Genomic DNA, 22406 nt, shown 5'->3' on the forward strand with positions numbered 1-22406 from the left:
GCAGAGGTTTTATTAAGCAAACAACTGCTTAAAACACAAATAAAATGAAATATTTAATTACCTTTTATCTTAAATTTACAATCAAAAATCTAAAAGACTAAACTTAAACCACTGGCGCCACATGAGAAGAGTTGCCATATTTGATAAAAGCTCTGATAACAATCGATATAAAATATCGAAAGGTTATACTAGTGCTTCCCAGGGCTGAAAGACTCTTACAACCACCACTAGTTTGGCGTTGCCATGGTAACGGCTTTTCAAAAAACGAAACAAAACAAGCTAAATATAATAAACAAAAACAAAGAAATGCGTTTTGAAATCTAGCAGGCCTTGAAAAAGAAATAGTCAACAAGAAAGTATAAAATATGATGCACAAGGGCAAGGACATGAAGCGCACTGGAGTTTATCGTGTGAGTGGCAACATCGGAGACTTTCAACTGCTGCTGAAGCTGCGCCACATCAGCGAGTGGCTGCCGGTGCCGAAGTTCGAGTACAACGGCGCCCCCAATACGGCCGTACATGGCGAGCAGTATCCGGAGACGGAGGAGGACCGCTGGTCGGACTGCTTCATCCATGTGCCGCAGGACGACGAAGTGTATGGCAGCGGGAAGAATCGCATTGGCTATTATGGCAGCTACTACAGCGTGCCCAGTGGAACTGGCAGTGCCGGCAATCCCGTCACCTCCATAGTACGACGGCGCAAGAGTCCCAGACCCCCAAAAGCTATAGAGGCTCCTCCCGAAGAGCAGGCGCAAGAGAATCCTCAGGAGGAGGCTCACACGGAAGAAGAGGACGACGAGGAGGAGGAGGAGGAAGTGAAGAAGGAGCTTCCAGCCATCAAAGCAGCAGTGCCTCAGCAGGAAGCATCCCATGATTCGCAAGAGGCCATCTACCAGGATCCCCAGCGGAGTACATTCTCCGAAACTGGCGGCGATTTGTTCTACGAAAGGAACAGAGAGCTCTGCAATGGAGCCATGGCCTCCATTCGCATATCCTGGCAGCAGAAGTACTTCAGTCACACGGAACTCCAGCGCCATCTCACAGATCCGGGCGCCTGTGCCTCCAAAACCCAGAAACGCTACCACAACTGGGCGGTGGAGACGCTGGAATTGCAGCAGCTGCATCTCCAGAAACTGGAGGCGCAACGAGAGCGTAACCACGAGAAGGAACAGGATCTGGAGCGGGTGCGAGTGCGCCGCAAGCCGCGGAAAACCCGAACGCTGAGACCTCGTCCCGGCGTCACCGCTCTCTCCACGATGCTCGTCAGCAATGGGCTGTCGTCGGCCAATATGTCGGAGGTATCGCTGGTGGATGACCCTCTTTTTGCGGCCCGGACCTGCCTGATTCACACCGTGGTGGATGGCGACTCGGAGGAACTGCTGCCCCGGGAAGCCCACGATCTGAAGGCCCAGGGCTATCAGCTGATGTATGTGTACGCCGATCTGCAGCAGGACACCCTCCTAGTTAGTATACGCTACGATCCTGCCCAGGGTCTGCTGTATGTCTACCCGGACTTCAGTTCGAGTGCCCTGGATCTGGACTATGTGGTGCACATCGAGAAGGACAACGATTGCCGGCAGTTGTATGCCTATGGGTTTGAGAACGCCACGCCCTTGGAGCCGGTGGCTGCGGCAGAGGACGCTGAGGAGGATGAGGAGGAGTCGGAGACGGATTCCGAGGCGGAGGACCTTCCCGCCGATGCCACAGCCTTGGAACTATTGGACTTCTATCAGCGCCAGAGGTCGGCCGCCACGGAGTTGCGTTCCCTGCTCCATTTCGATATGCCGCCCAAGCGGATGCGCCGGATCTGCCTGCTCCTGGAACTGCAGGAGGCCCAGTTCTTCGAGCATCCCAACATCCATGTACGGTACTATGTCCAGCCGCCGCACCACACCCTCTGGGAGTCGTCCCTGGGCTCCGCTATGGAGGATCCCCTGAGAGGTTCGACTGCCACTTGCCGGAACGCGGGTGACTTCCGGCTGGCCAACCTGGGTCACTGCTGGGAGCTGACCCTTCTCTGCGAGGAGAACCACCAACCGAACGAACTGATGCACATCTACTTCGAGGTCATCTCCATTGATTTCTGGCAACGTGAACGCTGCGAGGGCTACGCCCATTATTCCTGCTCCCTGATCTCGCCTCTGACCACGGAGACAGTCACGATGCAGTGCATCCGGCCACTGGGCAGCTGGTTGGACTCCCTGAATCGTTACTTCATTGGCGGCCGGCAGCTCTTCGACTTTGTCTCGTACTTCGATGCCCAGAATGTCCAGAAGGAGCTGCACAATCGCTTGAATCTGGACACCGGCAAGGCCATGAGGAGCACTGGCTACTTGGTGCTCCATGTCCGGAAGCTGCAGCAGCGCCACATCGAAGCCTCTGTCGGGCAGCTGCAGCTGGACCTGAGCGACAGTACCAGCGAGTCCAGTGGCTCCGACGAAGATGCCAGGTCCACCTCGGTGGCGGACACCGCCAGGGCCACCACTCTGGACGAGGTGATGACCGCCTACGTGGAGGCCAGGGAGAGAATAGAGTCCCTCCTGGTGAAAGCCATCGAGGCTTAGGGGCAGGGGACTCTAGAAACCTGCAACGACTTACCAAAGCATACTTCCAGGCTTGAAATTTAAATAAAATGGAAATAATTTTATAAAAAATGTAAACTAAATAATATTTAAAAAGTTGTTATGCCGTTTATTGGGGAATTGATTTATACATCCTTTAAGGCATTCCGCTTGAAGATCTGATGAGAATCAGAAAATATATAGACATTTTAATGGGGCATTTACGAAAATCAAGGATTTTTAAGGGACACCAATGGGAAAATTTTTGAAAAAATTTAAAAGGATTTACGCTCCCAGTTTTTAATGCAGAATGATGCTTACTCGGTCCAGAAATCGTTTAAGGTATGCCTCTTGAAGATCGGATAAGAATTGGCGGAGATATAGCCATTAACCCGAGCTATATGCGGAAATCCAGGATTTTGAAGGGGAACCCCCACAAAAATTTCAAAAATGGCGAAAAAATATTTTGTTATGGTATTTTTATGCGGAATGATAGGGAATCGATCCAGAAATCGTTTAAGGTATGCTTTTTGAAGATCGGATAAGAATTGGCGGAGATATAGCCAGAAATCTGGGCTATATGCGGAAAACCAGGATTTTGAAGGGGATTCCCCACAAAAATTTGAAAAATGCCGAAAAAAATGTTTTGTTGCAGAATTTTGATGCAGAATGTTGGGGAATCGATCCAGAAATCATTAAAGGTATGCCTCTTGAAGATCGGATAAGAATTGGAGGAGATATAGCCAGAAATCTAGGCTATATGCGGAAATCCAGGATTTTGAAGGGGATCCCCCACAAAAATTTTAAAAATGGCGAAAAAATATTTTGTTATGGTATTTTTATGCGGAATGATAGGGAATCGATCCAGAAATCGTTTAAGGTATGCTTTTTGAAGATCGGATAAGAATTGGCGGAGATATAGCCAGAAATCTGGGCTATATGCGGAAAACCAGGATTTTGAAGGGGATTCCCCACAAAAATTTGAAAAATGCCGAAAAAAATGTTTTGTTGCAGAATTTTGATGCAGAATGTTGGGGAATCGATCCAGAAATCATTAAAGGTATGCCTCTTGAAGATCGGATAAGAATTGAAGGAGATATAGCCAGAAATCTAGGCTATATGCGGAAATCCAGGATTTTAAAGGGGATCCCCCACAAAAATTTTAAAAATGCCGAAAAAATATTTAGTTGTGAATTTGTGATGCAAACTAAATGGGAATAGATCCAGAAATCGTTTAAGGTATTTCGCTCAAGAATCGGATAAGAATTCGCAAAGATATAGACATACATATGTATCTCCTCGAAGTGGTTTGCTTTTTCCATAATGCATACTTTTAGGCATAAAAGGCTCTAGGCAAGCTTGGAGGAAATTCGAAATATCTCAACTATATACTAAATATTTAATAATATTCAATAAACAGTCAAGTATGACCCACTACAGTATCGCCCATGAAAATAAGTACTGCCCGTGTCTGATCGTTAGTTTAGCCATTTTATTTACTACTAATATCACTCAGTGTATATACATAGATTCGTTTGTGTCTTTTGTCGGGTTGTGTGTGTGTGTTTGTGTTTTTGTTTTTGTTTTTGTGCGTGGGTGTGTGTGTAGATACATAACATATATGCGTGTATATAAGGTATAATATCATATATAAAATTGTGCTCCGTGTATAACACTAAAAAATGATAAAAAAAAAATTTCGCTAGCTCTGTGATTTTTCTTTTTTTCTGTGTGTACCTTATTGGTTTCTTTTTTTTTTTTCATCTTCCATTTTTTTTTGCCTGTTGTAGTTGCACTTAAAAAAAAAAAACTAAATACTTGCAGCTGGGAAATCGGGAAGGTTTTTTTTGGGGAGGACGGGTAGGGAGTAGGGTAGTTATATAGGGAGGGGGGATCTCAGGTCACAAACTTATGCCACGGGCAGATATTGGCGGGAAGGCGTCACCAGAGGCGTCTTGGGGGCCTGGTAGTTGTAGCCATTTCCGCTTCCGTAGTAATCATTACCAGCTCCAGATCCGGCTCCAACTCCGCCGTAGGGAGCACCGAACAGCTGGCCGTTGACGCCTCCCTGCTGGGGCTGATAGCTGTAGTCGTCACCGCTCTGGCCGCTGCCCCTCAGGGGTCCCTGGTCGGAGTCGAGGGTCTGCTGCAGGAACTGGAAGCGGTTCTTGTTGCCCAGGAGGCTGCTTGGGTCCACAGTCTGGCGCTGTCCAGCAGAGGCCAAAGGCTGGGGCCTACAAATTATAAGAAATATAAGTTTTATTAGTTTAGTTTAGGATAATTATTTAAGGGACACTCACTCGGGGATGTCCAGATCCAGTTCGGTGATGGGATGGTAGCCGAACTCGTCGGCGGTGTAGCGGGTCTTGTAGCGCTTGCCATCGGCGCCGGTGAAGGAGTAGGAGCCGCTCACCACGAACGTCTTGTCGTCCTTGAGCTTGCCCACGCTGCTGACCTCGATGCCGTTCTGGGTCTTCAGTCTGTTGAGAAAAAAAGAGATAGTATTTAAGCACATGGTTTAGGGTTTAAAATATAATATAAAATAAAATATGGTAGTAGTTTAAAATATAATAATAAAATAATATAAAATAGAAGGCCATGTTTCGTAAAGAATTAAAAGGCCAAAACTGTAGGGATCTATTTAATATTTAATATTTTGAAAGATGATATTCAAGTTTCTAAGAATTCATTTTAAAATGTCTTAACTTTTTAAAAATTTGGTATTTTTCCAACATTTTTTGAGGTTTTCCAACACTCTTCTTAAAGAACTCCTTCAGATAAGGATAAGGTTAGAGAACCTTAGATCTAAAGATTATAAAGTATCTGTTGATAAGCTATTTAATATTTCATATTTTGAAATAAGAATCTTAAGAATTCATTTCATAAAGTCTTAACGTGTTAAAAATGTTGTTTTTTTTATTTAAATATATTAAATTTTTTATGTTTTCCAATACTTTTTTTGAAGAACTCATTCACAATGATATGGAACCTAACATTACAGAAGATTATCTAAATATTAGAAAATAACTGTTGGAAAAAGCAATTTTTAAATAAAACTTATGATTTTCAGTACAATTAAAATATGATATAAAAAATATAAATAAAATTCATTTGAACTTTATATTTATTCTTAAGTGGAGAAGTCTAGAATCTAGAATCCAAATACTGTTTCTCAAATTTAAAAATGTTTTTAAAAACCCTTTTCAGAGTAATTTTAAAGCCAAAACTATACTAGTATGTTATAGTCCTTTTTTCTATATTCTTTATAGGTATTCTATATGTCTATATCTATGTCCTTTATATCCTTCAACTAGGTATCCAATTTCTTAAAAATAAATACTCACTGCAACTTGAACTTCTTGCCGGAGTTGTAGTTGGTGAGCTCCTCGGTCTTGGCCTTCATGACATCGCCGCTGAAGTGGACGGCCGGCTTGTCGTCGTCGATGTCCTCGGGCAGGGTATAGATGTCGCTAGGATTGTACTTGAACAGGTCCAGATTGCGATCTGTCAGATGCTTGACGTCGGCGGCCGCCAGAGCCACGAAACCCAAAAGAATCAGCTGGGGGATTATAAAGGAGTTTCAATTAGAAATCGAAGAAAAATTCATTCAAAAGATACAAGATATTAAAGAGAGGAAAAAAAAAAGACAAGCCATTAATAGATGCTCCACTTGTATCTCGTTTCAAAAAAAATGTTTTTCAAATAAATCACTGACAACTAGCTGGGGATGGGTGCTTTAAATGTTCAACGTTTCAATTTCGATTGGGTTCAAATTTTAAATATATGTATGCAATTTTTTTAGATTCATATATTTTTTTTTGCTGATTAATATGCTGATAAAAAATGTGTGCATTAGCGGGCAATTAATCAAAGTCGCGCGCGATTCGCTGGCGTTTCTGGTCGTCGCTCTGTCTCGCGACGCGTTTCAGCCGTGGTTTCTGATTTATTTGATTTGGTTTCGGGCCGAGGCACTAATCATAATGGTCTCCAACCGATTCGATATTTGTCATTCGTCTCTTTTGACGTCTGATCTTCATTCTGTCAAGGTGACTGTTTTTTTTTTTTTCGACATATATTTATTTTTTTTTTTAATATAAACATTTTTTTAGAGACACTTTTTTGAAGTTTAAGTTCAACAACAACGAGGATAGACACTTTCACTTTTGATCCTTTCACGAAAAAAAATTTTATTTATTTTCCAGCCACTTACAAAACTCTTCATTTTTGTTATTTTGTGTGTGTTTTTTGCGTTTTTTGGGTGGGGTGGTGCCGATAAAAAAATTCGATTGACGAGGATATTGGTGTCTGCTGAGTGGGACTACTACTGCTCCTCGATCGGCCTGTTCCGATGCTCTAAGATTCTAGCAAATAAATACAAACGGTGCCACTTCTTGTTTCCTTATATATGATCTTAGTCAAGCGGCTCTGCTGCTGCGCCGCCGGCAGAACTAGGAACCGGACAACGAACTGAGTCTCTGCCAGCGTCTCAGTCGGCGTTGCACAGTGGTTCCGAATCACTCAGGTGCTATATGGTTTTTTATTAGTTTCTGGCTTAGACTTGGACTTCAGAAAGAGAAAGGTTTTGATCATTATTACAGACTTTACCATCTTTCTAAGGAAATATCATTTAACAAATAAAATATTTAATAGTTTTAATATGTTATTAAAAAAACAAATAAACACAATTTAATAGTGTTCTTCTCGTTTGACTTTTTTAAGAAAGTACATATGAAACTAACATTCAAACATTTTTAATTTAAAAAACATAATTTTTAATAACAAGTGTGAAAATAATTATATATTTCAAGATTATTATTAACAATTTCTTCAATAAATAATAAAAATAAATAGTTATTTAATAATTTGTATTAAAATTTATGTTTTTTTTTAGGTTAATTAAACCAGACTTTTACTTAAAAACTAAACATATTATTGCTTTACACAACAAACTCCCCTGAAAAGCTTTAACTCCAGTGACGAATAAAATTAATATAATAATAATAATATAGTAATAATAATAAATAAATAATAATTCTTATTAAAATGTATGTTATTTTAGGTCAAATTAACAAGAGTTTTACTAAAGAACTTTAAATATTATTACTTTTTACATAAAAACTCCCCTAAAAAGCTTAAACTCCAGTGACGAATGTGCCTTTGTTCCTTTTTTCAACACTTATCCTAACTATAGCCAATGAAAAATTAGCTTAACATTTCTCAAAAAAATATGTATTATATTATATATTTATTATTTTTCAAAAAACTATCTATCCTTCTATAACCCCCCCAAGTTTCTAACAAAATAAACCCATGGTAACCCCACGGTGCGACACAGCCACTTAACAAAGAATGAGAATAAAAAGCCAAAGTTTGTCAACTGTCCGACCGAAAATCGGAAAAAAAAATTGGAAAGACTAGTGGGATTAGTCCAATAGGGGGGAGGCTCAGATAGGGGGGGCTATCATCAATCTGTAGATCGGAATGAGCGCTGAACCATCGCAGTTGTAACAGTTTAGGGCCTTTGGATATCTGTAGACTGGGTGGTTCGGTGGATTCAGATACTTTTTTTTTCTCGAAATCGGCTTTTTGGACTTTTGTTGCTGACGGAGACTGATCGCAGCATAGAAATCTGGTTTCTGGGCAACAAAATTAGAAAACCGCCATCATCAAATTAGCATACACGTTTAATGATGATTTTTTTTTGTCATTTTTTTCTCAAGTCTTTTTTTTTTCCTGTATGTGTGCATGTGCGTAAATTTAAATCGGTGTTAATTTTTTATAAAGCATAGAATATATATATATAAGTATATATTGAGAAAAAATATATATACTAACTAGCGGTTGATAAAATATGCGTTAGATTTGACGATTAACGTTTTTTTGGTCGACCAGTTTGTGGATTGAATCCGTAAGATACATTCTGCTGAATGAAACCAATCTTGTGGATGGCAAAGACATTGATGGCGATACTTTTGATAAGCACTCAAGATAGATTTCTCATACAGCATACGGCATATCGGTATAACATATAGCATAATACCCATAGCATATGTTAATGCATCAGGTCTCGTTCAGCCTTCGTTTAATTAGTCGTTCCGTTTCGATTTGGTCTTATCGAATTTATCAATTCTTCTTCGATTCGGTTCTTCTCAGTTCTTCAATTCTTTATTTTTCATCTACATATATTTTTTCCAAACTGGCGGATCAGTGTCTGTTGGGGATTTGAAGATCGTACAGGGTCATCGGAGTTGATGGGTTTTTATTTTGATTTTTCGGTAGCTTTTCATCGTTTTGTATTTTCCTCATTAGCATACTTATTAGGGGTCACCCTAATGGCTCTATTTACGAAAATGATTTATTTGTGAATTGTTTTTTAGGGTTTTTCGATTTTCTCAGGCTTCAAAGGCCTTCAAAAATGTTTACTATTTATTATTAATTATTTAATTTAATTTAAATATTATTTAAAATTAAAAAAACATACTTTCTACAACCTTTTTCAAAACAAAAACACATTTTATGCAAATACGATTTATTTTAATCAACAAATGCTAAAAAACAAACCTATTTTTAGTAACTTCCTTATCAAAACTTTATGGCTTTCTCAAGGAAAAAATCAAAAATTATGATACTAGATACTGGATTTTTTTAATATATCCAGACCAGAGTCGAGTAAAAGTACGACCAACAATCAAGAAATCCTACTTTCCCAATCCAATAAAAAGGTAAATAAATGTGGAATAAAAATGGGGGGAAAAAAAAGATAAGATTGAAATGAAACCGGACCGGACACGGAGCTCTAATGATAATCGCTAATGGTGCCTCTAATTTAAGTTTTATGCTTAATAACTTAAACGAATGCCGCACGGCATTCATTTTTCATCGCCGCAGATGATGATTCTTCTTCTGGTCTCGTCTGGTCTGGTCTGGTCTAGTCTTCTGAAGACTCTCTGAAGACTCGACCTAATGGAAACGCTTCAACGGCTTGTCCAAGACAGCCTTGGAAAAATAACTGAAATCCGATTTTGATTCGGATTCAGATTCAGATTCAGATTTCATTTTTTATTGCAGACTTGATGCACACACGCCCTGACTTTGATGTCTCACTTTATCGAGGGAGTGGCTCTCAACTGAGTCATCTCTTTTTGTCTTTTTTTTTTTTAATAGAATTAAAGAAAATCGAATTAAATTAATTATCATCGATGTGATTCCAGGTAAAAGCCTTTTCAACAGCCGCATTAATATTCATTCTCTTAGCTTGAATTTTTGTTTTACATTTGAAATTTGCATAGCGAAAAGAAAGTGTTTCATTTGCCCGTGTCTTGTCTCCCAATTTTATTGCTGTCTATATCTATATCTATATATCTTCATATATATATATATCTTTATATATATATATATCTTTATATATATCTTTGATTTCTTTGGCAAATTAACAGATGGAACAACTTGTTACGCAGGCCGCTTTGAAATTTTGCCGAATTTAAGATGCGAATTGGATTTATTTAATGGGTATTTTAACTATTAAAAAGGGTTTAATAAAATATCATATAAAATATATAATAAAAATAGTTTATAATTCAGATTTTAATGGATTTTTTTAAGAGTTTTTAAACGAGTTAGAAACTAAAGTTGAAACTAAGAGGGAGCTTAAGAAACTTTTTATACTTCATCTTGAATACTTTAGGGCCACATTTCTTACGAATTAGACAAGAACTCCTTTAAGTACATTTTAATATTTAGTAAAACTAGCTTTAAAAAAAGGAAATAAATTGTTTATTATTTTTTTAGAGCATTCAAAAGCCTAAAATCTGTTATTAATTCGCTTCTCTGTTTATTTTTCCCCGTCAACGCTTAACCAAAACAATAAAGAAAGAGCTGAACAAAAAAATAAAACAGAGTATAAAATAAATAAATAAATTAGCAATTATAAGGAGACAGAAACGAGATTTCCAAGAAACCAAAACATTCAGTTCTGTTCTATTCCCCTTCTTTTATTTTTTTTCTATTTTTTCCCCAAATACTCATCTGCCCTTGAGTTTCGGGCCGGGATTAATGATGTAAAAATTATGTAAAATGTGAGATTGATCAGGAAAACGTATAGATATCATGAAATCAGGCCCTAAATTTGACCAGCATGACGGTGAACGAATCATTAAATGGGACTTTGATTAAAGATGATGATTAAAGGCAATGGGGGGTCTTCGGTAGCACCCAGACTTCCTCTAAAAAAATGATTCTTTTGAACTAAAAGGGGGTTTCAGAAACAAGTCCTTGATGGATATTAGCGGAAGTTTTTCAGTTTTCAGTTTTGAGGTCAATTTTATTAGATGTTCTCAACTAAAATATAATTTTTAAATAAACTGTTAAATAAACGTTAATTTTTTTAATTCAAAAGTATAAATTATAGGTATACTTTCACTATTACATCATATACTTCAGATAATCTTTCCAAAAATCGAATCTAATTTCTGATTAATTCATATAAATATTATGAACTGGCTGTATCATAATTTTCAAGTCTTTATGCTTAATTTGTGCCGGTTATTAGCTAAATTAAGACAATATCTTTCAGTGCATCTATTAGTCCATTCATATGGAGATCGCTTTATGGGCCCATCCTTATACATACATCTGAGCCATAAATCTGGATCACCCATTCACACTTTGGTCCCGATCTATATGTGGACATGAAAAGCATATGCATATATTCTTATTTTTAAATACAAAACTGGTCCGTTAATCCACAAAAACTGATTTGCATCGGGGCACATGCCACCCACTGGCCCCCTCCCGGAATTATATCATATCATATATCGATATCATTATTTAAATGTATTCTTGTAGGTGGAGATGACAACGCCCCTCGTGATTCGATTTCTTGATTTCGATTATGGTAGATCGGGTTCTCCGATAGGTGTCCCTCCCATCCCCATCCCCATTCCATCCCCTCCACAACGCTAGTGTTCGTGATTGAATCTGAATGGAATATTAAAAATCAGTTATGGCTGCACGTTCTGAATCAGTTAAGATCCAGTTACTGGCCATAAATAATATCTGGCTAAATCATATTTTATGGCCAACTTAAGGAAATACTCGACTCGTCGTACGCTGGTCCAGCCCGGCCCGGCCCGGCCTGGCTACAGTGACCAAATATTGATTCTAAAATTCTAGCTCTCTAGAGTCTAGAACCTAAAGAATATAAAAATTTAACAAATAAAAAAAAAAACAGCCCATCCAAAACCAACTAAATCGAGTTGCGATCAGGTTCTCTGTGGTCTTTGACCGGTTATGCATATTCCTAAAAAAAAAAATAAATATAAAAAAATAAGAAACGCTCCTTTTTATGGCTGTTTTCTACAGTTTATTTTATTTTTTTCACCTGTTTTTTTTCTATCATTTTTTTTTTTTGTTTTAGGTAAGGATGGTAGGGGTAGGGGGATTTTATTTTTTTTTTTTGTTAGCCATAGAAATAAATAATCAATGCGAATTTGCATAGTTTAAATAGAAAGCTAAACACGTTTTGCTTTTACCCCAAAACGTAAAGTTATCTGTCCGTCTGCCTGACTTTTTGTAGTTTCTGGCGAATTTGTATAATTAAGACCAGTTTTTTTTTCCATCTTCGATTTAGGGGAGTATTAAGTTCCTTTCAATGCCCACAGAATCAGAGAGACAGTGCGGTACGGTTCAAATATATAAATTATATTGAAACAGAGATTATAAAAGTACGTCAGAAGTGCGTTGGAAAGTGGATTCTGAAATAATTTATGAAATTTATGGATCGCTGGGATGGGAATACTAATTTAGATTTAATTTAATTTAATAATATATTTAAATCGTGTTCGAAAACTCTTAGTGATACCCGTTCTTGAAACTTGTTTAACCATAAACTTAAATAGGTGTTTTGTTCGAAATTTAATTTGACATCATTTTTTTATTCTCTTTTTATTTTTGGCTTAAAAGCCTCATTGTTTGCTTTTTATACGTATACTGTTTCAAGTGATATTTAAGATATATTTTATTGTAAGCCTTACAGTCACGAAACTGTGTGTAGCCCGTTAATTTATACTAGATCGCAGATGAAAGATCTAGACAGGGCGTGACAACAAGTGCAGAACCGATATCCAGAATCGAGAATCGAGAATCCAGAAACCGATATAATCGAGAATTGAAAAAATCGCATAAAAGTGTCACCATTTGAGGCCATCGCCATTCAATTAACTCTGCCTCACTAATTCCATTAGAATTTTATAGGGATCATAAATCTTCGGATCGAATCGAATCGAATCGATATCCGATAACTCCAATAAAACACTGAAAGCCGAAAACCGAAAAGAAACTTCATTCTTTGTTGGGCCATCCAATTAATAGTTCGTAATCGTAGTACGACTTTATGACTTGTTTATTTAATAATTTATTTGAGTTTTCCGCAACGCACGGATCCGGTCAACGAAGCGAAACCAAAAAATCCAGTTTTCTAAGACGATTTTTCAACTTTGTTGGCTTGTTAGCATTTTGTGCGCACACTTGTCTAAAAATAGCATAGAAAAAACCCCAAAAAAATAGGAATAATTAATTTTGAAGTTGGAAAACAGTTTGGGGTGGCACTGGTTTACTCTAAACCCAACATCAAGGGCACGAATTTTGATTGGGAACTATGTCAATCATCATGTCAGGAGGTCACTATGATATTTTGAATAAATACTGAACTCTTTAAATAAGAAAACCTGTTTTTATGTAGTACCCACTACACTAATAGAACCATAAACTTTTATAACAAAATACTATTGTCCATTCTAAGCTCATCCTGTTTCGATTGCAACGCTTCGATTGTATTGTTTATTTTTCAAATCAATCATTTATTGCCTTAAACACAAAATCAACAAGTTCTTAAATTGCTTAATGATCCACCGACTGCCCAAGCTTTCAATTAACTTGAAAGACAAATCAATCATTCGACTTCCCAGATTCGCATAAATCAGCTCTAGAGAGAGTGGCGGGTTCTATCCCCCCTCCCAAAAAACAAATAATTTACATATTTTTTATTGGCAGAAATGATCGGATCTTTATATTGTTGGCATCATGCCGTTATATGAGTTATATCTTTTTTCCGCCCCAATAGACGCCCCGTGGAGTGAGGAAATTCGATTCAAAACACTTGCTCTACTTCCAAATGCTTACAGCGCAGACAGCGCGACTCCAAAGAACACACACAGGTGGGGATACGGTCACACATACCGATACATAACGATATATCAGTGATGGCAAAAGTTTGGAGCAAAAAAAAGATTTGCTTTCAGGTTACAAAATTTTCCAATAAAAGGTAATATATTCCAGAATCCTTTTTTAAATAAATACAAGAACTTTGTAAATTTCAATAAAATCAAAACTTTTTTAAAAACAATAAAATATATTATTTATTTTTATTTAACAATTAAAGAAAAGCTAAAACCATCCCAGCATCACAACTTAAATCAAAAAATTGAATGAGCGAGATCGAAATGTAATCAAGCTGGGCAACTGATAGCAGGTGCGAGTGGGATGCGGCGAGACGTGAGAGCTGAAGCGCGTGCGCGTCTGTCATGACAGCTAATTATAAACGATGCCGCTCTCTGTGGTACAGTTAGACACACATGCGCCAATATTACGTATACGTACGAGTGTACGATACGATCGCTGGCAGTATAGTTGTGTGTGTGACGCGTGCGGCGCATGCGCAGCTTTTAAGTCGATTGTTGTTTATTGTTGTTATTGCTTAATCAACCGATTTTTATCAACAGCATCGCGACTTTTTGTCTCTTATTTATTATTTTTGTATTTCTGTTTTTGCCTTACACATGTCTCATTTAATATTTAATGGCCCACGGTAACAGTCCCTGCGGCTGCTGCTGCTTCTTGAATCTTTATCCCCCTTCTTCTCGTTCTTCCCTCTACATCGTCCCCAAATCTTCTGCTTATTTAGCTTAGTCGCCTCTTTATTTTTTTGTCCATAAATTATTATTGTTTTTGTTGCCTTTATTGGTTGTTTTTGGGTCTCATCATAATTTGCACCTGCACGAGAATCGCACTCGCAAATTAGGTGCGTTTCCAGGGGCTCCCTGGAGGGGAGGGATGCTGTTCGAGGGGGGCGATTCTTCCGAGAAGAGGAGGTTAGATCACAGTGAATGCAAAAAGTTAGCATTTGTGATTAACACAACAATAAATATTATGTTTCTATAAGTTTAGAACAGGATTTTTGATCGCTTCACCCAACCTATTGTAACGATAGTTATCGATAATTTCCAGGAGGAATTAGTGAAGGACCTTAGGAGAATAAAGTTATATTTCTCAAATAACATTAAATCCATAGATAATCCTCCATAGACTTTCCGTTATCAGTGTTCTTTAGGTGTCAGGCCATAATATACACAAGCCCATAGAGAAGAAAACACGTTTGACCATTAACGACCACTGACTTTCATTAGATAGATGGCCAAAATCCAGTTCCCCTTCTCCATTTCTGAGTGGGTGCCTGTGCCTTTGTTGGGTAGCATCACCCATCGCCATAGCCACAGACAGAGTGGTGGGCATCATTCGAAACCCAAGTCATGGATCTATTTCCATAGACATTTCCGCTTACTTAGGCGCAACAATTTAAAAATTGACAGCTCCGCGGTTGCCAATTAATCTTCTATTGGAATCGGAATGGCCGAAAGCCATAAACCAAATCCAGATAAATTGCTATAAATGTCTTTCCTAGTCGAGTTCATAAATTAAATCAACTCTAAATTGATAAAAATAAAAACAAAAACTAGTGAGAAGAACCAAAACCTAATACTGGTTCCTTCAAAAATAATTTAAAAAAAAAAACTAAAACCGTGTGACGTGGGAGAATTGTGGGTTGATTATTGGTTTTTTTGAAAAATCGTTGACCCTACAAGAATTATCTATAAAATATTGTTTCCTTATATTTTCAAGTATTTTTATCCATGAAAGCTAACTCAAGCTGTGCATATTTTTTTTTTACTATTCTTTATAGAGTATCATAAGTTTCAAAATGCTAATCATGGCAAATTGTTAATTTTATTATGCAGTTGCGTCATGGGATTAATTAACTAGCAACGATTTCGATTTCTACGGATTTGTTTTGCCTAATTGAATAGATCATCGCCAACGGTGGGGTGAAAGGTTCTTCAACAGTTCCTCGTTTTTGCCTTGTTTTGGCTGAATATTGATTCGATTTTGTCGAATGCGGAAGCATTAAGCAATTTGTTTGCCTTAAACAATTGCAATCAATTATCCATCGATCGGATGGACTAAAAGCATTCATCAATCAGATAGTTTTTGCTTGCTGCCCACACACTATACATTTATTTATATATATTTGCGAATCATTTTGTTCAGCCTAGAAGTCGAACTATACTTTCTTGCCCTAAAAAATATGCTACAGAAAAGTTTTTTGTTTCTTGCGCTGTATTTTAGAATTGTTTCACAATAGAATAATTTCATTTTGTTATTTTAACTAACTCAATTCAGTTATTAAATCAAAACTTGTATTCTTTGCATTTATTTTTAGTTTAAAATCTAATATTAACTTGGAAAAGAAAAAAGTGTGGAAGCTGTTTTCTTGTACATGTAATTACTCATGAAGTGGATAATACGAGTTAGATTCAAATAAAATAGAAACAAATATCTTCAAATATTTTTAAAAGTCGTGAACATTTAAAAAGAAACTTCAACAATTTAAATTATAATTTTAAAAACACGTTACAGTCTAGGGAGGAACCATATTTTGGGATCTCTCGATAAATCTATCGATTGTTCTGATACTCTGCCATCACTCTCAGTTAACTACCATCCCTAAAGGAAATTAAAGTTTTTGTTTACCCGGATTACCCGGAATGCAATAGAAGCCAAGATACAATGGCCAACGCAGTGGTGGTGCTTGACAACGGGGCGCACACGGCCAAAGTGGGTCTGGCCAACCAGGATGAGCCTCAGGTGGTGCCAAACTGTATAATGAAGGCTAAGAGCGAGCGACGGCGGGCGTTTGTTGGAAACCAAATTGACGAATGTCGGGACACATCTGCGCTGTTTTATATCCTGGCCTTCCAGCGCGGATACCTTCTCAACTGGGACACGCAGAAGACCGTTTGGGATTACATATTCAGCAAGGAAGGCATCGGTTGTACTCTGGAAAACCGGCAAATCGTGATCACGGAGCCGCAGATGAACTTCCACAGCGTCCAGGAGGCGATGCTAGAGATGCTATTTGAGGAATACCGTGTCTCCGGAATGTACAAAACCACAGCCGCCGATCTAGCCGCTTTCAACTACGTGGCAGACAGCGAGGAGCGCACTACGATGCAGTCCCTCAACTGCATCATCATAGACGTCGGCTACAGTTTCACACACATCGTTCCCTTCGTCCTTGGCAGGCGTGTCCTCGAAGGCATACGACGCATCGATATGGGCGGCAAGGCTCTGACAAATCACCTCAAGGTATGTACCTAAAATGTTAGTCTTTTTGCCTAATTGTTGCCTCTTTCCAGGAGCTGATTTCCTACCGCCATATAAACGTTATGGACGAAAGCCACGTTGTGAACCAAATCAAGGAGGATGTGTGCTTTGTGGCCGAGGACTTTAAGGAGGCAATGCGTGTGCACTCGAGTGAAGAGAAGAGGCGCGAATTGTCCCTCGATTATGTGCTGCCGGACTTCACCACCGTTAAGAGAGGATATGTGCGGATACCAGGAAAGCCGCGCGAGGACGAGGACCAGCAGCAGATGGTGCCTCTGTGCAACGAACGCTTCACTGTACCAGAACTCCTCTTCAATCCCTCGGACATAGGCGTCCCCCAGGTGGGCATACCCGAGGCGGTGGCCGATTGTTTAAAGGCATGTCCCTGGCAGGCGCACCGCGATCTGTTGCTCAATATTCTGATTGTGGGCGGCAGTGCCCAGTTTCCTGGCTTTCTGCCGCGCTTGAAACGTGATTTGAGGGCGTTAGTTCCCGACGATCTGGAGGTTTCTCTGATTTGCCCCGAGGATCCTGTGCGGTATGCCTGGTATGGCGGCAAGGAGATCGCCACGAGTCCCAATTTCGATGACTTTGTTTACACGCGGGAAGACTACGACGAGTACGGTGTGCACGGCATCAATCAGCGGTAATCCTAAGTATCCTTAACTATTAAAACAGTATCTCGTGTCTAGAACATTTCTTGTCTATTTATATTCTCGGCTAGGTTGCTGGTTACAGGTTGATGGGGGCCTAGCACTAAGCTTTGTACAACTAAAATTTAACTACAGAACACAACTTAAACATTTAGAATTCGCTTTTGGAGTAAAATTTACACGGTTCTTGCCAACAGAAATGAGACTCTAAGCTGCTATCTCCATTTATGTATATATAACTGGGTTTTGGTTAACGTTAGGTGTCTGCGAGGCGGGTGCCGGCGGGCCGGGGCGGATCTGCTCCGCCTCCGTCACCGTCGTCGGTGCTTACATGCTGAACGATTCGCCGCATCCGCAGGTGCCCTTGATGTTCGGATTGTTGAAGACGAACTCGCTGGACAGCTTCGATTCCACAAAGTCCATCTCGGTGCCTGGAACATTCTTGTTACATAATGGCAATGGCTTTGAAAGATTACTTTAGTCTCACCTAGAAGCGACAGTTGAGCCTTCTTGTCGATGAACACCTTAACACCGTCCTGGACCACCTCCTCGTCCAGCTTATCTGCTGGCGGATGTAAATGAAATAAAGGGAAACCTAAGTACTCGAATACCTGGCCTCCATAACCGTTTGGCTTACCTTTCTGGCTGGCATAGTCCAGTGTGTAGGAGAGTCCATTGCATCCCCGTTGCCGCACACCCACTTTGAGGCCAACCTGCCGGAGAGAGAGGAACTTGGATTAGATGGAAGAGACAGGGTATCCCTAGGCCGGGGGCCACCGTACCATGTCGGGCTTGTCCTGGAGCAGGGTCTTGATGCGCTGCACCGCCGCGGGTGTCTGGAAAGCGGTGGAAACACAAACGTAAACAACAAGGGGTAAATATCAATAGTAACATCTGATCGGGGCTGAAGGGACTGTTACTTCATCGACACGCGCCGATTTCACCACGAACTATATCCCTTTGCGATTCTTACCAGGGTCAGAGCTGCACGTGTTGGGATCAGTTTGCGCCCCTTGACAGCGCGCACCGTCGCCGTTGCCACCACTCGAGTCGCCATCGCCCCTTTCGATCGCTTTATGTAATTTGTTTTGCTCAACAATTTCCCACAACTCGCGATTCGAAAATATGAACCTGCAATGGAGCTGACACCTCTGCCGATAGATCACGTGCACCGTGAACTTTTAACTATCGGTTAGTCACCGTGGATAGCTACTCATGAATATCCCAAATTTCAGTTTATTTTCGCTCTTTAAATTTATTCAAAATATAAGGCAAGACACAAGTTTCCTTTTGACACTATAATTTTATGGTTCTGTGGCAAAACATCCAAAGCAAACTGTGAAAAAATACTTAACTAGTTAGCTGTGACTTTTAACGATTGTCAGTCACAGGTTCTCGCTAGAGAGAGAAGTTACATCACTAATCAAAATCGAATTTCACACAGATGACCGGAATTCCGTAATATTTTAGAAACTTAACAAAATGAGCAATCTGAAGCAATTTTACAAAATCCTCCCTGGCCTGGGCAGACGGGCACTAAGCACAGGGACGTTAAGAACACAAATCCAGCAACTGAAGCTGCCGCAACTGCAGCGCCAAGTGTATCATTCGGCCACAACCAAAACAAACTCAGCTGTTTCTGCGTGCATGTGCAGAAGTATCCACAATACCCCGAAAGTAGTAAGTATTGAAAGGCCCTATTTGAATGGATTAATGAAAGCGGCAATCATTTAGGATACTGCAGAGAACACGGCCACGACCAGCATACCGCTCGGGGAGCTGCAGACCAAGCTGACGTTGATCTACACCTGCAAGGTGTGCGAGACGAGAAACTTGAAGACCATTTCCAAGGTGGCGTACCAGAAAGGCGTCGTTATTGTGACCTGTGAGGGCTGCTCCAACCACCATCTGATAGCCGACAACCTCAAGTGGTTCACGGATCTCGATGGGAAGCGCAACATCGAGGAGATTCTGGCGGAGAAGGGCGAGAAGGTGGTCCGCATAAGCGACGATAACTGCGAGTTCCTTCCCAAAGCAGAGTCATAAAATATAGTACAAACTAGTTTTAACTGTAAACAAATGCGGCTTTACTGAGCAACTGCTTCATTTGGCGGGTGGTGGCTGGCGGCAGGGTAGTAACAAGCTGCTGGTGGAACTTGTAGCGGCATGGAGACCGGTTTCCCAGCATCAGATGCGTCACAAACGTAGCATCGTCAATGGGAAATTTTGTGTCGATGGCAGGACCGTTGGGTGCCATTTCCATTTCTTCCAGATCTAAATGAGGCAAATACAGCTTCCAATAGCTAGTGAGGAATGTAATCAGGCACCCGGCCAGTCGAACATGGTCCAGACAGGCAAAGAATCGTATCTCGTTGGCGGGCTTAGCTACAAAATCGAAGATGTGGTGCAGGAAACTGGAACAAACGGGGGATTTACCCTCCACCAGGATGTCAGAGATCATGTGGCTTAACAGAAGACAATCTGAATGAAGGCTATTCTCCCGAGGCTCTTGGTAAAGGTGCAGCCATACCTAGAATTGTCACAAAGATATAATTATGTATACTTTTTCATAAAACCCTTTTAAACTCAACCAACCGGAAATCCAATGAGCTCCATGGACCGATGGAGAGCTGTTTGGATACTCTCCAGACTAGGTAGCCGGCAAATTCGCTTCACCAGGCAGCGCATCTGCTGCAGATCGGGATGAACAATATCGGCCAGGGACACAGGTTCTGTTTGCCGAATCTCGGACCAATCCAGCTCTCGAATGACTCCCCAATCGGGCTGAACCTCTGACAGGGGTTTCTGTATGAAATGAAGTAGCGGAGCCAGAAGTTCTCCCTTTCGGGTGTTCACTATTCCCTTGCAGAGATCTCGAATATACTGTCTCCGTCCATCCGAAGTAGAGCATTGTTCAAAAAACAAGTGGGAATCGACACGATCCGCCAACGGCACTCCAAAGCGCGCATAACACTCGAACAGGTACACCAACGCCTTCAGCATAGTCTCGATCAGTGATTGGGTGAGCCGGAGGCGTCGGTTCTGTGACCTCATCTCCTCCTGACACGATCGTAGCCAGACCAGAAGCTTAAGGCAGTTCGGAGCCACATCCTCCAAGTCCGTGGAGCTGTTCAACGTCAGCTCCTTTCGGATAAACAAATCCATCTTGACTCAAAAAAAAAAAAAAAAAACCAAAACAAACATAAGTAGGCTGCCAAATGGTTTTTACAAAAAACAATATAGGTACTGCCACTTTTCGAAATAAAAATCGATCACAGATCGAATAATAATCTTTTGAATTAGGAGTATTTTTGAAATATAAATACTCCTTTATATCTGTCAACATTGCTAGATTTATATTCAAGAATAAATATTAAAATAATCCATAAAATAAACAGTTTTTTAGTCTCTGTTATTTAAAACTTAAAAAATATCGATATAAAGTCACGGTTTAAGTGCAGGTCGATGTAGAATTCAAAATCATGGATTAAAAGGCATTCCGATCAAGAATCGGATGGAAAATGGCAAAGATATGAACATAGGAGTGGTCCAGATACGAATATCCATCATTTTGCAAGGGGATCCATCAGAAAAAAACGAAAACTATCGAAATTCAGAAACGGATTAGGGGTTTGATGCAGATCGATGTAGAATTCAAAATCATGGATTAAAAGGCATTCCGATCAAGAATCGGATGAAAAATGGCAAAGATATGGTCATAGGAGTTGTCCAGATAGGAATATAGATCATTTTGCAAGGGGATCCATCAGAAAAAAATCTAAAAATATCGATATTCAGTCACGGTTTAGGGTTTTGATGCAGATCGATGTAGAATTCAAAATCATGGATTAAAAGGCATTCCGATCAAGAATCGGATGAAAAATGGCAAAGATATGGTCATAGGAGTTGTCCAGATAGGAATATCCATCATTTTGCAAGGGGATCCATCAGAAAAAAACGGAAAATATCGAAATTCAGAAACGGTTTGGGGTTTTGATGCAGATCGATGTAGAATTCAAAAACATGAATTAAAAGGCATTCCGATCAAGAATCGGATGAAAAATGGCAAAGATATGAACATAAGAGTTGTCCAGATACGAATATCCATCATTTTGCAAGGGGATCCATCAGAAAAAAACGAAAAATATCGAAATTCAGAAACGGTTTGGGGTTTTGATGCAGATCGATGTAGAATTCAAAAACCTGGATTAAAAGGCATTCCGATCAAGAATCGGATGGAAAATGGCAAAGATATGAACATAGGAGTGGTCCAGATAGGAATATCCATCATTTTGCAAGGGGATCCATCAGAAAAAAACGAAAAATATCGAAATTCAGAAACGGATTAGGGGTTTGATGCAGATCGATGTAGAATTCAAAATCATGGATTAAAAGGCATTCCGATCAAGAATCGGATGGAAAATGGCAAAGATATGAACATAGGAGTGGTCCAGATAGGAATATCCATCATTTTGCAAGGGGATCCATCAGAAAAAAACGAAAAATATCGAAATTCAGAAACGGATTAGGGGTTTGATGCAGATCGATGTAGAATTCAAAATCATGGATTAAAAGGCATTCCGATCAAGAATCGGATGGAAAATGGCAAAGATATGAACATAGGAGTGGTCCAGATACGAATATCCATCATTTTGCAAGGGGATCCATCAGAAAAAAACGAAAAATATCGAAATTC

At 39.7% G+C, this 22406-nt stretch overlaps 6 protein-coding genes across 7 annotated transcripts; 3 read left to right on the forward strand and 3 right to left on the reverse strand.

Moving 5' to 3' along the window:
- Positions 1 to 229: 229 nt before the first annotated feature.
- Positions 230 to 2654, forward strand: LOC6504902 (Meckel syndrome type 1 protein homolog). Its single transcript, XM_001966522.3, has one exon. The coding sequence runs from the start codon at positions 366 to 368 to the stop codon at positions 2562 to 2564; it is 2199 nt and encodes a 732-aa protein (XP_001966558.1). The 5' UTR covers positions 230 to 365; the 3' UTR covers positions 2565 to 2654.
- A 1379-nt stretch (positions 2655 to 4033) lies between these two features.
- On the reverse strand, positions 4034 to 6969 carry LOC6504596. Its single transcript, XM_001966523.4, has 4 exons — positions 6772 to 6969; positions 5906 to 6120; positions 4862 to 5041; positions 4034 to 4795 (listed from the first exon to the last, which is right to left on the reverse strand). Exons 1-4 carry the CDS (start codon positions 6781 to 6783, stop codon positions 4471 to 4473), a joined length of 732 nt encoding a protein of 243 aa, XP_001966559.1. The 5' UTR covers positions 6784 to 6969; the 3' UTR covers positions 4034 to 4470.
- A 9405-nt stretch (positions 6970 to 16374) lies between these two features.
- On the forward strand, positions 16375 to 17751 carry LOC6504903 (actin-related protein 6). The gene is made up of 2 exons (XM_001966524.4): positions 16375 to 17039; positions 17090 to 17751. Exons 1-2 carry the CDS (start codon positions 16461 to 16463, stop codon positions 17705 to 17707), a joined length of 1197 nt encoding a protein of 398 aa, XP_001966560.1. The 5' UTR covers positions 16375 to 16460; the 3' UTR covers positions 17708 to 17751.
- Positions 17743 to 18820, reverse strand: LOC6504595 (iron-sulfur cluster assembly 1 homolog, mitochondrial). Of its 2 annotated transcripts, none has more exons than XM_001966525.4 (5): positions 18684 to 18820; positions 18493 to 18546; positions 18348 to 18423; positions 18198 to 18272; positions 17743 to 18141 (listed from the first exon to the last, which is right to left on the reverse strand). In XM_001966525.4, the coding sequence occupies exons 1-5, from the start codon at positions 18765 to 18767 to the stop codon at positions 18038 to 18040; spliced, it is 393 nt and encodes a 130-aa protein (XP_001966561.1). In that variant the 5' UTR covers positions 18768 to 18820; the 3' UTR covers positions 17743 to 18037. The 2 variants fall into 2 exon arrangements, with proteins under 2 accessions (XP_001966561.1, XP_014759744.1); XM_014904258.3 differs by having other exon boundaries at positions 18198 to 18275.
- A 258-nt stretch (positions 18821 to 19078) lies between these two features.
- On the forward strand, positions 19079 to 19786 carry LOC6504904 (DNL-type zinc finger protein). Its single transcript, XM_001966526.4, has 2 exons — positions 19079 to 19390; positions 19445 to 19786. Exons 1-2 carry the CDS (start codon positions 19193 to 19195, stop codon positions 19754 to 19756), a joined length of 510 nt encoding a protein of 169 aa, XP_001966562.1. The 5' UTR covers positions 19079 to 19192; the 3' UTR covers positions 19757 to 19786.
- LOC6504594 lies at positions 19774 to 20900 on the reverse strand. The gene is made up of 2 exons (XM_001966527.4): positions 20306 to 20900; positions 19774 to 20240 (listed from the first exon to the last, which is right to left on the reverse strand). The coding sequence occupies exons 1-2, from the start codon at positions 20873 to 20875 to the stop codon at positions 19776 to 19778; spliced, it is 1035 nt and encodes a 344-aa protein (XP_001966563.1). The 5' UTR covers positions 20876 to 20900; the 3' UTR covers positions 19774 to 19775.
- Between the last annotated feature and the right edge of the window lie 1506 nt (positions 20901 to 22406).

The sequence above is a fragment of the Drosophila ananassae genome, chromosome XL, assembly GCF_017639315.1.
Source record: "Drosophila ananassae strain 14024-0371.13 chromosome XL, ASM1763931v2, whole genome shotgun sequence".
Classification (NCBI taxonomy): domain Eukaryota; kingdom Metazoa; phylum Arthropoda; class Insecta; order Diptera; family Drosophilidae; genus Drosophila; species Drosophila ananassae.

What these genes read in the sequence shown, in the direction of transcription:
- LOC6504903 (XM_001966524.4), top strand. Translation starts at nt 16,461, where the DNA reads ATGGCCAACGCAGTGGTGGTGCTTGACAACGGGGCGCACACGGCCAAA. An exon ending in CTCTGACAAATCACCTCAAG is followed by an intron (nt 17,040 to 17,089) that starts GTATGTACCTAA and finishes GCCTCTTTCCAG; the next exon opens with GAGCTGATTTCCTACCGCCA.
- LOC6504596 (XM_001966523.4), bottom strand. An exon ending in GGCAAGAAGTTCAAGTTGCA is followed by an intron (nt 5,042 to 5,905) that starts GTGAGTATTTAT and finishes TTTTCTCAACAG; the next exon opens with ACTGAAGACCCAGAACGGCA. An exon ending in CTGGATCTGGACATCCCCGA is followed by an intron (nt 4,796 to 4,861) that starts GTGAGTGTCCCT and finishes TATAATTTGTAG; the next exon opens with GCCCCAGCCTTTGGCCTCTG.
- LOC6504902 (XM_001966522.3), top strand. Translation starts at nt 366, where the DNA reads ATGATGCACAAGGGCAAGGACATGAAGCGCACTGGAGTTTATCGTGTG.
- LOC6504595 (XM_014904258.3), bottom strand. Translation starts at nt 18,767, where the DNA reads ATGGCGACTCGAGTGGTGGCAACGGCGACGGTGCGCGCTGTCAAGGGG. An exon ending in GGACTATGCCAGCCAGAAAG is followed by an intron (nt 18,276 to 18,347) that starts GTAAGCCAAACG and finishes TACATCCGCCAG; the next exon opens with CAGATAAGCTGGACGAGGAG. An exon ending in GGCTCAACTGTCGCTTCTAG is followed by an intron (nt 18,142 to 18,197) that starts GTGAGACTAAAG and finishes AGAATGTTCCAG; the next exon opens with GCACCGAGATGGACTTTGTG.
- LOC6504904 (XM_001966526.4), top strand. Translation starts at nt 19,193, where the DNA reads ATGAGCAATCTGAAGCAATTTTACAAAATCCTCCCTGGCCTGGGCAGA. An exon ending in TCCACAATACCCCGAAAGTA is followed by an intron (nt 19,391 to 19,444) that starts GTAAGTATTGAA and finishes GCAATCATTTAG; the next exon opens with GATACTGCAGAGAACACGGC.
- LOC6504594 (XM_001966527.4), bottom strand. Translation starts at nt 20,875, where the DNA reads ATGGATTTGTTTATCCGAAAGGAGCTGACGTTGAACAGCTCCACGGAC. An exon ending in TGGAGCTCATTGGATTTCCG is followed by an intron (nt 20,241 to 20,305) that starts GTTGGTTGAGTT and finishes TGACAATTCTAG; the next exon opens with GTATGGCTGCACCTTTACCA.